At 48.6% G+C, this 15,597-nt stretch overlaps 1 protein-coding gene across 6 annotated transcripts in view; it reads right to left on the reverse strand.

Moving 5' to 3' along the window:
* Positions 1 to 15,597, reverse strand: part of Wdfy4 (WDFY family member 4) — a 228,631-nt gene that overhangs the window by 12,170 nt on the left and 200,864 nt on the right. For 5 of the 6 annotated variants that reach the window (XM_039095074.1, XM_039095077.1, XM_039095075.1 and 2 more), the window contains 7 exons: positions 15,333 to 15,450; positions 14,394 to 14,503; positions 5,912 to 6,065; positions 3,559 to 3,650; positions 2,492 to 2,704; positions 1,888 to 2,038; positions 340 to 524 (listed from right to left, as the gene is read on the reverse strand). In XM_039095074.1, coding sequence (XP_038951002.1) covers positions 340 to 524; positions 1,888 to 2,038; positions 2,492 to 2,704; positions 3,559 to 3,650; positions 5,912 to 6,065; positions 14,394 to 14,503; positions 15,333 to 15,450 — 1,023 coding nt within the window. The remainder of the gene's footprint in view (positions 1 to 339; positions 525 to 1,887; positions 2,039 to 2,491; positions 2,705 to 3,558; positions 3,651 to 5,911; positions 6,066 to 14,393; positions 14,504 to 15,332; positions 15,451 to 15,597) is intronic. The other variant, XM_006252762.4, reaches the window with a different exon arrangement.

A 15,597-nucleotide genomic window follows, 5' to 3' on the forward strand; every position in this document is an offset into this window, starting at 1 on the left:
CAGGGAGAGGCAGGGAGAGGCAGGGTGAGGGTGAGGCAGAGGAAGAGGCAGAAGGAGAGAGAAAGGGAGAGGGAGAAAGAGAGAAATTGCTCTTCTTGGAAGCTGTTAAATGTTCAGTCAAAGCCCTTCTCATCTGAGTGGTGCTTGGGCTAAGGGAGTCCAGAAACTCCTACCCAGAGTAAGTGAACATCTGGATGGGCTTTGGGTAGTCCCACAACCAGTCAGATTTGGTCGCTGAGGTAATAGTGTGCTCTGGCAGCCTGAAGTACACCTGGGAGAGAGTCAAGACCCCCCCCCCAACCCACCCTGCCCCTGTCACCCCACACCGTGTGCTGTCACCTTGTCAGAGCCATAGCTCCCCAGGCAGCAAGTAAAGTCATCAAAGCCCCAGCTGAAGACCCTGTTCCAGAGAGGAGGCATCAGCAGTTTGTTCTTCTCCACTGCTAGGATCGACTTCTCAGTAGGGACGATGTGGCCGATGGCCCCTTTAGGGGATTCCGACCCTAGAGAGAAAAGATACATATCTGCTCCCCAGTGAGCATGCTAGGATATGCAACGAGGAAAGCACCCACCTTCACTGGACCCAGAGAGAAGACACCACAGAATACAGAGCTCTGTCAGCATACTGCCTGCCCGGGAGCCGCTGACTGAGGTCCTGATGAATCCCACTTAGGAGTAACCCAAGTGCCCTTCTCCAGCTCCATCTCTAACCGACACTCACAAGTTTCAGTGACTTTCTTCAGTGATACCAGAAGCCCACACAGTATCCTGGGACAGATGATGCACGACCACAGAGCTTGGGTGACTCTGTCCTTCCTGCATACTTTGGAGGCACCCCAGACATGTGGTCCTGATCCCACCGTAGCTTCACTAGCTAAACTCTGGAAGCCATCGCTGGCCCCAGTTGGAATCCAGCCCCGGGTCAGCTTGCTGATGAGCAGCTGATATCCCAGGGAAGTCTACCCCTTCCTCACGCAGTCTTTATGGAGAAGCAAAGATAATATATGCCTCCTGGGCAGCACAGGGATACACAATGTGGGAGAAAACTGCGTTCAGTGCAGATACCCCTCTCTAGCCCTGTGCAAGTTGTTATGAGAAAACCGTCCTCTTCCAGAACTCTAAAACTCACACAAGCTAGGAGGCTGTAGGGCTGAGACTCACAGGCACCCGCTCCAGGGCACATGTCCTTAGCTGTCAACGCTATGCATGCATTCATCTGAATGCTTGAGAGCAGCAGGGGTGCAGAGCCTGTCACTTGGCTTTGGAGGGGTGTGTGTGGACTGTGCTTTTGTTAATGTATGCAAGAGAGGGGTGTGTGTGTGTGTGTGTGTGTGTGTGTAAGTGTCTGTGCGTGTGTGTGTGCAAGTGTGTGTGTGTGCATGTGAGAGGGAGAGAGAGAGAGAGAGAGAGAGAGAGAGAGAGAGAGAGAGAGAGAGAGAGAGAGCATGAGCTCGAGCGCTATGGGTCTTAGAAGTCAGGGACTAACCTACAAGTCCTAGACACCTCCATATAAGAGATCACCCTCCAGTGCCCACTGACTTTGGAGACAAAGCCATTGCAAAACTCACTTCTTCCCACGCCTGGGTCCTTGAACTCCTAGAGCAGTGGTTCTCAACCTGTGGGTCATGACCCCTTCCAAGGATTGAATGACTGGTTCACAGGAGTCATATATCAGATATCCTGTATTTCAGATATTTGCATTACAATTCGTGACAGTAGCAAAATTACAGTTATGAAGGAGCGATGATGGAATTGTATGGGTGGGTGTCACCACAACATGAAGTTGTATTGATGGGTCACAGCATTGGGAAGGTTGAGAACCACGGTCCTAGAGGAATCCAGTTCCTAAAGAGAGAGCCCTGAGACAATGGAAGCCCGGATACTCACCTTTGACTGTGACCTGAGAGGGTCTCAGCGCTGGCAGGCTGTGGAGGAAGGACTGTGAGTGGCCTGGAAGGCCTGTGGGGGTGGAAGTTTCCTTTCCGGGCACTGGAGATTTCCCTGTGGTGTTTCTGGATGGGTGGGGTTTAGTGAAGATCTGGAGATAGAGACAAACAGGTCATTAGGAGGTAGATGCCTTAGTGGGGAGCCATCACCCCGTGTGTCACATCTGTATCCCCACTACGGGCACTATCTGGGCTGGCCTTCCTCCAACAGAACAAGTATCATCAGGCTCTTCCCATGTTATAGATAAGGGGCCTGGGGCTCAGGGAGGAGCTGCCATTTTCTCCAAGTCATAGAACAAGCTCTTCTCTTTTCAGCTACTTGATATTTCAACTCAGTAGGAATAATAGCAATATCATAGCATCATACATGTTACAGAAGAACACAGCATTATCCCATGTCAATGGTGTCACCTCGTCCTAGTTCTGAAGGCCGGGGCTGACTCTTCCTTCACCCCTAACAGGATAGAACATCCTTGTTCTCTTTCCCAAGCATGTGCTGCCCGCTCTTGATAAAGCAAGATGAATGCTGCGGCCGCCATACCAACCTGCTTGGGCACCTGTCCGAAGTTGCTAACGAAGCCCAGGATGGTGCTCTTGATTAGGGGGTCGGTGATGCTGCTGAGGTCTATTCTGTCCCCATAGAAGTAGGGGTGGAAAGTGTTCACTGCCTCTACCGCAGCTGGTCCCTGCTGCTTATACCCGAAGATTAGGTCTATCCAGTGGTGGAGGTTGCTGCTGACAAAGTCACTCTCCAGAGCCTGCAGTCGAAGCCCAAAGAGTGTAAAATCCTAAGTAATGCTTTAAACAAACAAACAAACAAACAAACAAACAAACAAGCAAACAAGCAAGCCTCGGTTCTCTACATTTAAGCCACTGTGTGTATAGAGAGGTGTGTGTATAGAGAGAGACCAGAGGGCAACTGCAGGTGCCAATCTGCAGGTGCCAATCTGCAGGTGCTGCCCCTCCCCCACTTTAAATTTTTTAAATTTAATTTTATCTCTTTTAGACATGGTCTTTCCCTGGAATTTGCAGAGCTGCCCAGACCCCAGTGAGACCTCCTGGAAACATATATTTCTATTTCCATCCCCTAACACTAGGCTTACGAACAGGCACAGCGCCCAGCTTTTATTATTGTGGGGATATCATAGCATCTTATTCTGCTTTGATTAAGTTTCTCTGACGACGACGACGACGACGACGACGATGATGATACGCACAATTTCATTTCCTTGTTGGGGTTTCTGGGTAACAAGCTCAGCCATCTCACCTCCGAACCTCATGATAGGTGAGAGTTCTATGGGGCCTCCAAACCATCTCTGATCTATACTGAGACCATGGTTGGGGTGGGGGGTGCTACTGGTGGGTCTGGTGAGGACACTGATCTGCTCCCAGAGATTCAGCCTCACTCCCTGTCATGATGGCCACCACAGCAGCCTAGTCCAATTGCAGAGCAAACCGGTGCTCTTTAAACATCCAAGAAAACAATAATCCCTGGCCCTGGCCCTTCTCTGGTTTCTCCAGCTTCGAAGTTTATCCCAGCCAGGGAGACAGAAAACTTCACGGAGACGGGGAGATGCTGGTGTGCACACCAGGACAGGCTGGAATGTCGTACCTGTCTGTGCAAGCTGATGAATTTCCTTGGATCCCCGTCAGCCCAGGGAGGGAGCTGCACATCCCCCAGCGTGGTTCCATCCTGCATGCGACCTGAGTGCGAAGAAAGAGAGGTCCAAGTTAGTCAAATCCGTGCTGTCATGCGACCTGAGTGCGAAGAAAGAGAGGTCCAAGTTAGTCAAATCCGTGCTGTCTGCAGCTGCCAACTCCATGCAGGCTGCTGTGTGAGCAGCATCCTACTGGGCCACACTGCCTCTTGCCACCTCTATTCACAGAACCCTAGTCCCCCCTCTGCTTGGCACTACAGTTGGCATCCTTCATGAGGTCCCCTGGGCTTCCCAGGCAACACTAGCGATAGCTTCCCAATCACACAGTATTGATGCGTCTCCCTCACCATTAACAGTGCCTTTCACCTGGGGTCCAAAACAACAGAAGACGTCGATAACAACCCAAGCATACTTTCGTGTGGGTCTAGGCTAGGCACCGCTTGAAGTTCTTGGTGCACACTGTCTTCCTAAGTCTTCAACCAATGATGGTGGGTTTTTAAATGAAGAGTCCTCAGACAGTAAGAAGAGGAACCTGGATCCCAGCCCAAGGGTCTCCTGTCCGTCAGCCGCCAACTTTGAACAAGCCACTTTGACTTCTAAGGGACTCAGTTTCTCCATCTGTTAGGTGACAGTGCTGACAAAGCCATGTGGGGCTGGCGTGAGATGAGAAAGTAAGCGTATGACACACGCAATACTAGCCAAGCCGTCACCAGTGCTTAGCAATGCTTCTGTGCTCACGCTTGAACTCCGGAGCAAATGGAATAGCATTGCCCAAGGAGGAGAAGGGGAGGGGTTAATGGGGGGAGGGATTTGTAAGAGAGGGACTGGGGAAGAGGGAGAAGGAGAAGGGAGGGGAGGAAAGGAGGGGAAGGGAAAGGGGAGGAGAGACTTCAATGAGGATGTGAATAAAAAAATGAGTGAAAAATTAAAAAATAAATGCAAATTTAAAAATCCATTCCCCTCTAGTCTGGGGCTTTCTGGCTGTGCTGAGTCTCACATTCTCTTTACTCAGACTCAGCTCCAGTCTCTTCTTGGGGAACGGAATAACACGGTCTCTCCAATCCACTCTCAAACTACGGTCCTGACTCTTCCTCAGGAGACTTTTCAGCACCAGGCAGTGCTCACTTTATTCGTTTATAGCCTAAACCCACACCCCACTTCCTCACCTAGACCATGTCTTTAGGACAAAGCACAATGCCCTGAGGTGCCTGCATACAGTCAGTGCCAGCCACAGGGTCGTTTGTTCTCCCAGTGACACCTGATTATCTCAGATGCTGTCATTTCTTCATCTAAGTCACACCTTCCTCTGAGAACACAGCCGTAATCGATAGGCGGAGGTGAACTCTGCATGACACACCGTCCTCCTCTTAGCCTCCACTGCCCACCGTCCAACTTATCTCCCATCCTGTGCCCCACCACACCCTCTGGGAAGTGTCCTTAGCATCTGCCCAGTTATGTCAAGAGGCATCTGAGAACCTAGATGCTGCCAAGCTCACCAAGGACCTGTGTCAGGCTGGCTAGCTGGACCAGAATCGGAGTGGCTTCAAGTACTCCATGGCGCTGGAAACCACATGAGGGTTTGTGAGGAAAAGATCTCACGTGGCCTGGCTTGAGGTGAAACCCTTGCTTGAAGGAGAAGGTGGTGCCTAAGGAAGGATAGGCCTGAAGGATGTTGTTTTCTTCAGCATCCATGGCTTCTCTTGACCTGACAGGGGTGCTTGTCTATACCCTTTTCCAGCTCTGACCATACCTCTCCTCACTACCTTCCTTCCCATTACCCTCACACACATTCCTAGGGCAGATGCCAGGTACATGCACATCCTACGAGGCCTCTGTAAACTTCCGTGCCTTCTCTGAAGCAGGAAGAAGGCCTGACATATCCTGGGCTGCAAGGCAGAAGATGTGGTACCCGGCAGTTGGACAGCAGACATGGGGCTGGAGAGTCTCAAGGTTAGGAGCCTCGAGGGCAGGCAGTGTTAACCCTAAGTCATCAGCAAAGGCTCTAGGTTGCAGGGGGGTATCTCACTACACACTGAAACCTGGGATCCTCAGAGAACAGGCCATTGCCTGGGGTAGGTACTCGGTGCTGTTCTGGAAGCGTAGGACCCAGCATCCTTCCTCAGAAGCCACATGTGCAACAACATTCTGTCACCCAGCATGGACTTCACCTCCAATGCACTGGTCCTGATCAGGGACCTTGTGAGCTTTCTGGCAAAGAGACTGATGAAATCGGTGACTCTCTGGACACCTATAGGAGAGACCCCAAGCTCCCTAGGATCATCAGGTTTTCCTAGTGTCTCTACTCACCAAACTCCACTGCATTACAGTTGGTTAAAAACTCGGGCAGGTAGAAGAATTCAGGCGTCAACTCCCTGACGTCACTCATGTTCTCTTTGGAGGCAGATTCCCACGTGTTCTTTACACTGTGGAACATCCTGTCAGCCACATCAAAGCTTCCACCCTGTGGGAGAAAGGGTCCCGTGCTCAGCCACATGCGTGTGTCTCCCTCTATCCATTCAGCCTCGGAGTTCACAAGTCAGGAATGGATCGGTTCGTCCATTTTACAGAACAGAAAACTGGTCTTCAAGGTGCACTGACTTCCCCCAGGCCAGCAAGGCAGTGACTGTCAGGCCGGGCCTAAGCCCATGCCGTAAGGTACATATTTTGTCCCTGCCAGTTCCAAAGGACACCTCTGGAAATGGTACAAATTTGCCCTACTGGGATGGGGAACAACAGGGAGAGGAAGATTGAAGAGCTCAGTTCTTTTTGGGAGAAGAGGACTTGTCACATATGTAAGGTGTGTCACCCCTCGGCAACCTGGTAGACAAGGACTGGGTGGTCCATCTTCTGAGCCAGAGGCATTGACCCATTGTGAGTCATGGATCACAAAGACGTCCTGAGTTCTCGACCATAATACGAGGTTCAAAGAGGCTCCCCCACCCAGGCTGCTTTGCTCTGTGTTAAAATCGGGAAGCGATGTCCATCATCAGATTGAAATGGGAATGGAAATGAAGTGGGGGAAATGTAAATAAATCTGCACCTAACGAGTGGCTCATTGAAATGTATTAAGAGCTTTGTGTATTTAATCTGCAGCCTGAGCCTCACGCGGTGGGAGATTGATGTCTTCTCCCGGCCCCGTTTTTCCTTTTGCAGCTTTTATAAGTGCTGATGGTAATCTCCTGAGAAACAATATGATTTGGTAATAAAAAGATTACCTGTATTAAATAAAAATAATATATACATAGGAAATACTGTTAGTGCTACAAATCTGGTTAAAGATATTACTACAAAGAAAAATGTTATTTTTTTCACAGCTGTCTAATGCATTTTAGCAAAAGTAATATCTTTAAAACTTAAGCCTGTATTATTTATAAAGGAAGCAATAACTGATTTTCCTATTTCCTATATTAATAAATGTATTTGCATACATTTGTTTCAAAATTAATGAGTTTTCGCACTTCTGCAATACAAAAGAAAACACCAAATTCCCTAGAAGAAAAAGTGCAGTTGCTTTGTTGTGTTGTGCGCGTGTGGGCTGACGTTTGCTCTGGTGGCTGCTGGCAGTCAGCGCCAGCTAGAACTTGATTCTTCGGGAAGAAGGCAGAGGTGGCAGGAGCAAAGGTAAGATGCAGACGCATGCATGCGCCGCACGGTTCAGCCTGCAGAGTGGCTGTGGGAGGAAAAGTCCACCAATGCAGCAAGCAAGAGCCAAACGCAGTATGGAGATGGGGAGACAGAAAATGACAGGCAAGAGGTCCCCAACTGAGACCCGCCCCTGGACATGCAGCTTCCTATGCATGTCATGAATACCGAGTACCCAAGTGGTCAGTGAAGGGCATGAAGACCAACGCCACAACAGCTTCTCCCTCGCAGATAATTTCCTGGCTGCCAACTCAAAGCCAGAAGGCCGTGGAGCCACAGAGATGAGAGACAAAAGGCTCTCTCTCTCTCTCTCTCTCTCTCTCTCTCTCTCTCTCTCTCTCTCTCTCTCACACACACACACACACACACACACGGTAGCACACCAGCAACGTAGTTTGAGTACAGTAAGGATCAGAATACGACCTGAGGCATCCTGATCATTTATAACGTTCAGAAGGGCTCAGCAACCTTGAAAGACCCAAATCAGAATTATGAGTGGGTACTGGAGGGGTAAGAACATGCCAGGGCAGTTTCTGGACACTCAGTTAAAATCGGGGAAATGTTGGTTCTTGGGCAAATACACAGATTATAACTGAGTCGAACCAAAAACAATGCCTTTTACTGAAGGCCATGCTCCTCTTGCCGGTGCCTTTGTTTGCATAAACGCTCGTGCCAAAGGAAGGCCAGAGACAATAGATTCCCTTGGAGCTGGAATTACAAGCAGTTATGAACCATCTAGCACGGGTGGTAGGAATCAAACACAGATTCCCTGTGAGAACAGTCCCCACACGTAACCATAGAGCCATCTCTTTGGCGCACAGATATCCTTACGATACACCTTGAAATCCTTCCAAGGGGGACTGACACAAGTCCATCCACTCCCATCTAGCTAAGGGATTGGATTGATCCTATGAGCAGATTGATGGCCTATTAGCTCTGTAGGCATTTTTCTTAATAGTACAGAAGTATCTTGTAAACAGTGTCCTTGCTTACCGGTGTCCGCTGATTTAAACCTTCCCGTAGACAGTAAGCCATGAAATGGGACACTGTGTTGTCTCGGGTGAGAATTTCAGCGCTTCCTTGTAGGATGAACGTGAATTTTCAAAATCTCTTTAATCACCTACCCAACACCCCCCGCAAAGCTTCAGTGATTGTTTTGGCTGTGAGATCAATAGTGTATACGCTCAAGTGGAAATATGTATGAGAAGGTAAGATATAACCCAGGTGGCAAGCTAGGTACAAAGAAAGCAGCACCAATTTAATAAGCCCTGTATCTTTTAAAGTTTTTTTTATTAAATTATCTGAAAGGGATTTTTGTCTGCATGTGTGTACATATGTGTCTGTGTGTGTGTGTGTGTGTGTGTGTGTATGTGTGTGTATGTGTTTACATGCACTATGTGCATGTAGTGTTCACAGAGACCAGAGGAGGCATGGATCCCTTAGAACTGAAGCTATAAAAAGTTGTGAGCCACCATATGGGTGCTGGGAATCGAACCCCAGTCTTCTGGAAGAGCAGTCAGTGCTATAAACTGCTGAGTCATCTCCCTAGCCCTAGCTCGCTCTGTATCCTGTATACCCCAGGTACTTGGGAGTGATCCTAATTTTAGGATATGAGAAAGAAAACCAGGTGCTCTCTGAAAGCCCAAAGAGAAATGGAGTGGAAATTATTGGAAACAAAAGGTAGGATGTTGGGGGTCAGGTTCCTCCAGTGCCTGGGATGGGGACAGGAGGCCAAGAATCCTTAGGGTGGGAACAGAAAGTAAGAGGGGCTTTGTAGGGCAGCCCACTAGCACCAAGGGGAAAGGGTGTACAGGTAAGAGAAATCTGGGTGCGTATCCCACAATCCTCAGCTAACAGCCCACCTCAGCATCCCACTCCCAATATAATTCTGTGGGTGGCATGAGGGAAACCCCAGCACTACTTAGCCCTGGTCTCGGTGGGGATGGGTTTGACACAGAGTAACCCTCATTCTCCTCCGTACACTGGGACCTTTCCCTTACACAAGTAACCCCCAAAGCATGTTGACACCCACACTTTTTGCTGTAAGCAAATGTATCACAAGGAGGCTAAGCAGACAAGCTTTCACCCTCACAGCTCAGTCAGGGGGTTGAAAAGGATGTCAAAGCTGCAGCTCAGTTAAGCAACCACCATGGAGTAAGTCTAGGGACAGTTTATCTAGGGCAGTCAGACATCAACCAAAATTAGACCATACTAGAGACCCTGAAGAATTCTTGTCAGGTTACGGTTTGGGACCTTGAAGACCCTATGTCCTGTTGATACCTTCAAAGTGTGACTGGGGGTTTTCTGGTCCATCCTGTCCTAACCATGTCCAAAGTGTTGGGTACCAAAAGCAAGGTACTTGGCTCAGAGGCAGGGGCCTCACTGTGAGCTGTGATGACATCAGGTAGGATGTGAAGAGGTATGACCACTGACACAGGCTCTTTGTCTTCCTCATATTACTGTCACCCTGATGCCTACTGGGAGCTCGTAGGTGACAGCCCAGGCTAGTCTACCCCATGGTTCTCAGTTCCCTGCAGATAACGACTGCCTAGCACAACGCCCAGCCATCTCGCCTCAGGTACTTTGGAAAACCCTTCCCCACTGCTGGTAACAGCTGACTTCGCAGGGGTAGGACTTAATTAGCACAGCGCTTTATTTCCACTTCTTATTAAATGCAACAGCTGCCACCACACTGTGTCCTTGCTGGGAACAGGCTGCCTTGCTGGGCCCTACCCAGACTGGATGGCATCTTAGGCCTGAGAATATATGGCGCTTTTGCTAGGACAGAAACACGTGCCAAGGCTAAGGGCTCACAGAAGGGGTGTGTGGCCTCACAGTGACTTAGCTTCCAGGAGGCTCACAGATCCTGGATCCCTATAGGCAAAGCTCATGAAAACTACAGAATACTTGGCTTGTCATTAAGGGGCAGTACCACTTACTTTCCCTGAATACAACAATTCACTCCTCCCAGAGAAAAGTGTGGGGACAGCAAGGCACGTAATTGACACAAGTCTGTCCACATTCCATATATGTTCTACCTGCTCAGACCACACAGCACACACATCTACAGTTGGTATTCCTTGTCTGAGGGATCCACATTCAAAGATGCAACCATAGGCTGGAAATACTGGAATAGATCATATCTGTCTCCAATTTTATGTCCTTTTATTCTTGAAGTCTACGGGGCCACACAGTATTACAACTGTTTACAAAACATTCCCACGGCAGTGGATATTGTAAATAATCTAGGGGGAGTCTGGAGCACATGGGGGGGATGTGTAGGCTCTATGAAAACACGATGCCATCTTATATAAGCCGTCTGAACATCCTTTGATTTCAGTATCCGAGAGGGGTCCTGGAACCAATCCCACGGAAAAGCAATTATTCCACGTTTTATAGACTATAAAAATCTATCATGGTATTGACAAGTTTGGGCAGGAAGATAAATACATCAATACTAGAGAAGCATCAGTGGCAGAACGACCTAAGTGTAGTTGCATTTAACCGCAGGCTATAAAGAGCATCTTACACAGAGCCAGGGCACAGGATGTGGAAGTCCTGTGTCAAACTGTGTGAGAATCCTGGTGCTGCCCACACCGCCGGGCCCAGCACATGCTGAGCCCGCCATAGTGCCCAGATTGTTCTGTGCCAGCCTGCCAGTCGCTCATCAGGCCACACCAGATGTGCCACCAAAGCACGGTGTGTGATAGATAGCACAGACGCTCTATGGCTAATCCACTGACACGCACTGGCACATCGCTCTGGTACTTCATATGACTGAACTATGTGTATAAAAATAGCTGCAAGGGATGCTGGAGAGATGGCTCAGCAATTGAGAGCACCCTCTGTGCTTCTAGAGGTCCTGAGTTCAATTCCCAGCAACCACACGGTGGCTCACAACCATCTATAATGAGCCTGATGCCCTCTTCTGGCCTGCAGGTGTATATACAGGTAAAGCTTGTCTACATATAATAAATAAGTCTTTGAAAAAATAGCTACAGGGCAAATACTATGGGATGTATACTTTGCCACAGTAGGAAAGCTTAAACGTTTCAATGATGCATGTAAAGTAATTGATTTGGCACCATTCAGAAACATAGTAGGTACGTGAGTGTTCCAGACTAGTGTTGTTACGAAGCAGACTTCAGATGCAGCACCCCCAACCCCCGCCATCTTTACCTCATGAATAAGGAAACCAAATCCCAGAGAACATCAGATGGCAAAGCCAGAACACAGGGCTCTCAGGCCCCAGTCAGAAGTACACACCCTCCCTCCCTCAATGCACCCACAGTAGCAGGTGAGTGGCCGAGTCTGCTCAGCTCAGAACCAAGAGCAGGCCAACCCTCATCAGCACACTGGCTCCAGCCTCCTGAGAATGCAGAGGCCTCACTGCAGGCATTGTGAGCACATACATACACCCCAACCCTCCAATGCATCCGCATTGAACTGAGAAGTCAGACCCTCCGGGGGCTGAGACAACGGGAATGCTCGTCACCATGGAGGAGGGCAAGCAAAGGTCTCTTGGGAAGAAACAGGACTGCCCCCAGGAGGCAGATGAACTCATACAAAGACACCAGAACACTCCTTAGGAGATCCGGTGAGGCCCGGGACTCCTTCAGCAGACGAGGCCTTTGTACTAATCCTTTTAGGAGCTAAAACTGTTCTTGTTTTGTTCTAGGAAAGGGCACAGGAGTGCCCTGTCTTCAGGCCAGTGGTCAACTGGAGAAGTCACTTAAATGTCAGCAGCTAAGACAGATTGGTGTTGGGCAGAGGGATTACCCAGAGAAAGCAGATGATTCCGACTTGGATGGACCAATCTACCAAAGACAGTCTCAAAGCAAAAGAACCATGAGAGTCCCACTTGAGGTTCTCAGTGTGGCCACTCCAGCAGCAACACAGGTGCCTCCCACAGGCATACAAAGTTGGCTCTGATCGTCTCATCCTGGGCTAAAGCGTCTCAAACTAGTTTGAACTAGTTATTAGAAGAGCAAAGTGGCTAAAATAAGCTCGCCCTAATGATTATCGGCAGGGTCACCATTGTCCAAATATTCTGGTGGGCTTGCAGGACCTGTTTAATCTGGCCCATTCTGCTCCAGGATGCTTTATTACAGTTCAGGTTACCTTAACATTCTTTAACCCAGAGGAGACCAGCTTGAACAAGTTCAAATCTGCTCAGAGCAGACCTGGTTCGTCACCAAGGGAAGAGGGGAAGTAATCATAGTCACTCACTGGAGCGAGGGGCTTCCCAGACACTTCTTCGTGTTCTGTATGTAACCAGCCCTCATGTCCAGAGGAAACACCACATGTGGGATATTTTATCTGTCGAGCCGCATGGCCTGAATTGTAAATCTCACAGCACACCCTGTCTCTATTTCTCCCCATCTCTTCCCTGTGTGGAAAGGCCCTTAACAACAAGCAGAGCTGGGACCTCTGGCTTTAACGCATCTATCGGAAGGGTCAAGGGGCAGAGGCTGTGAAGGCAATCCTGAACCTTTGACTGTTCCAGCTCTCTGGCTGGAAAGCAGCAGCCGAATCCTTCATTATCATCAGCAGTGATCATCATTTCTTGTGGATTAATGAGCAACATCTGGATGAGATTCCTGGCGTGGGGTCCAGCTCTGGGACCATTCATTCTCCAAACTAAACTTACTTAAAATGCTTGTTGCCTGAGAAAGACCCTGGGGGAAGCACTCTTATTATTTTTGAGTGGATTTCCAGAGATAGGGGGTTATACAAAGTCTAGACAAGCCACACAGTTGAGGAGAAGGGAATCTGTGCCAAGACATGAATGATGTGAGTGGGTTCACCCCTTACTGGAGAAGATGCCTGGCCTTCCTTGGTTTTCCATTTTTCCCAGGGATGGGGAGTGCTTTCAGTGCCAACTGAGGGTGGTTCGTGTCTCAGAAACAATGTTCTCTGAGAGACCAAAACTCACAGTTTCTCAGACACTAAAACTCCTCTGAGATAAGGCTCAAGTGTTAGAGCTAGGCTGTGTGTGCTCTGTGGGCCCCTACTCATGAGGCCCATGGCTTTCTTCTCTCACAGGACATTGCAAGGCAGTGATCATGTCAGCACTCAGCCTTGTAGCAGGGAACTCAGCCAGCTGGCTCAAGCTCTACCTCTGAATGGGGTCCTTGGGTGCAGGATTCCAGTGAAGAGTGTTTTTTTGGGGGGGTGGGGGTGAAGAGCCTCTTGACTGCGTCCCAGTGCTGTCCATAAGGAACTCTGACTTAGAAATTGTGCAAATCCAGGACTCCAGCACTGGTTGGCCTCCAGTCCCTTCAGGACTGACAGACTGAAACAACACAGTTGACCCAGATAACTTAAACTTCAGATTAGCAGCAGATAACTTTCCAGTATGTCTGTCCTTTTTAAGTGAACGTCACTGTTTATCCAGAACCCAAACTTGACTAGGTATCTGCTTTCTTATTTGTGAAACCTGGCAACCCCAGGCTGGTAAGATAACAGTTTGTTAGCTTATGGATGGGTACGGTGACCAGATGACCAGATGACCAGTTTCTTTTGCTGGGTTAGCCGGTTTTTGTTTTGTCCGATTTTATTTCAGATACCTACTTGTCCCACGGAGCCTCAGTCGGTTGGACTGAGCACAGAACGGCGCTGTCTGATGGTCACTTCCCTTCTTTCTTCACTGAGCTTTAACTGCGACATAGGTCTCAACAATGTCTACTTCCTTTTTCTTTTTTTTTTAAGATTTATTCATTTATTATATATAAGTACACTGTAGTTGTCTTCAGATACACCAGAAGAGGGCATCAGATCCCTTTACAGATGGTTGTGAGCCACCATGTGGTTGCTGGGAATTGATCTCAGGATCTCTGGAAGAGCAGTCGGGTGCTCTTAACCACTGAGCCATCTCTCCAGCCCCTACTTCCTTTTTCTATTCTATTGTGTTTGTATTAACTTTGTTATGTGTTCCCTGGGGAATTTTACTCTTACATGCTATTTGGTGTATTTTTTTTTATGGCAATCAGGCAATATTGATGATAACAAGCAGCCTTGCTGTAAGTATGAGAACCCACGCCATGCTAAGGGTTGAGTTCTCAGAGAGGAAGCGCCACCATTATCCCAGCCTGGGGCTTGCGTGTGCTCATCTCCTAGCGTTCAGGAAGACAGCACAGCGGCTTACCTGTAGGGAGCAGAAGGCCTGCGTGAAAGGTGGCATTCGGACCAAGTAGGAGGCGACGATGATGGCTGAGGAATAGTGGGTATAGTAGTGGCACTGCACGGTCATGTCTCCTGTAACACAACGGCACGTCTGAGGGCGCTGCACTGCACTTGAGAACAGCGTTCCTGAGCACTCACTGAGGCTCAGGAAGCAAGCAGACATACAGACCAACATGAAGGCATTAAGGAGTCCCCTGGCATACAGGCAGGGCAAGGACTGTAAAGGCGAGGTACTGAGGATGAGGACTGAGTTCTAGAGCAAGTCAAAGTAGACCATCACTCAAAGGCTGTTAAGAGCAGATCCCTCCATTTTCCCTACCCTTAGAGACAAAGCAGTCAGCTCTCGGCATATACATTTCCATCCAAGATGACTACCAAAATCTCTCCATAGATTTTTTTATGTTTTCCTTTTATTTTGTGAATCTTTTGCCTTCATTAAGTAAACCACATACCAGCAATGTCCACAGGGGCGAGAAGGGACATTGGATCCCCTGGAACTGGAGTTACAGGTAGTTTTAAGCAGCCATATATATGGGTGCTGGGAATCAGACTGGGGTCCTCTGCAAGAGCAGGAGCGGCTGTAAACTAATGAGCCATCCCTCCAGTCACCTTAGTGAAATTTCTAAAGGTGACACCTGAACTTTTAGTATTGTTCACAAATTCTTCTGGGTAACTCTCATGCAGTCACAACGCTAACTGCTGGATTTGAGAGTTCTTTATTTAAGGTCAATGACTGGTAGACTTGGTGACCAACTAAGTCATTACTGATCTTTTCAAGAAGTTGAGAAAAGTGGCACTGTACACACTTGTGTACCCTGTGTACGTATACACACACACACACACACACACACACACACACACACACACACACACAGTCAAAATCAAGCAAGTATACACCCACCTTCGATCTTTTCAATGTCTTTAAACCGCTGGGTAAATTTCAACTTCCTTTCCTTGCTCTGAGCCCCCATTGGCTTCGAAAGATCCCGGAAAGTCTTGGGATTCGTCAAGTTCAACATCTAGAAGGCAGATGTGTGGCTGGGTTAACTCCCCCAGACCCCTGCTGCCCCAGGAGCCACGCTCTTTAGTTTTATGGCTCCCTTTATTGGTTTATTGTCATTTGGTCTGAACCCCTGTCGTGATTAGCTGGCTACGTGGAGTTTTAT

The sequence above is a fragment of the Rattus norvegicus genome, chromosome 16 (genome assembly GCF_036323735.1).
Source record: "Rattus norvegicus strain BN/NHsdMcwi chromosome 16, GRCr8, whole genome shotgun sequence".
Taxonomy (NCBI): domain Eukaryota; kingdom Metazoa; phylum Chordata; class Mammalia; order Rodentia; family Muridae; genus Rattus; species Rattus norvegicus.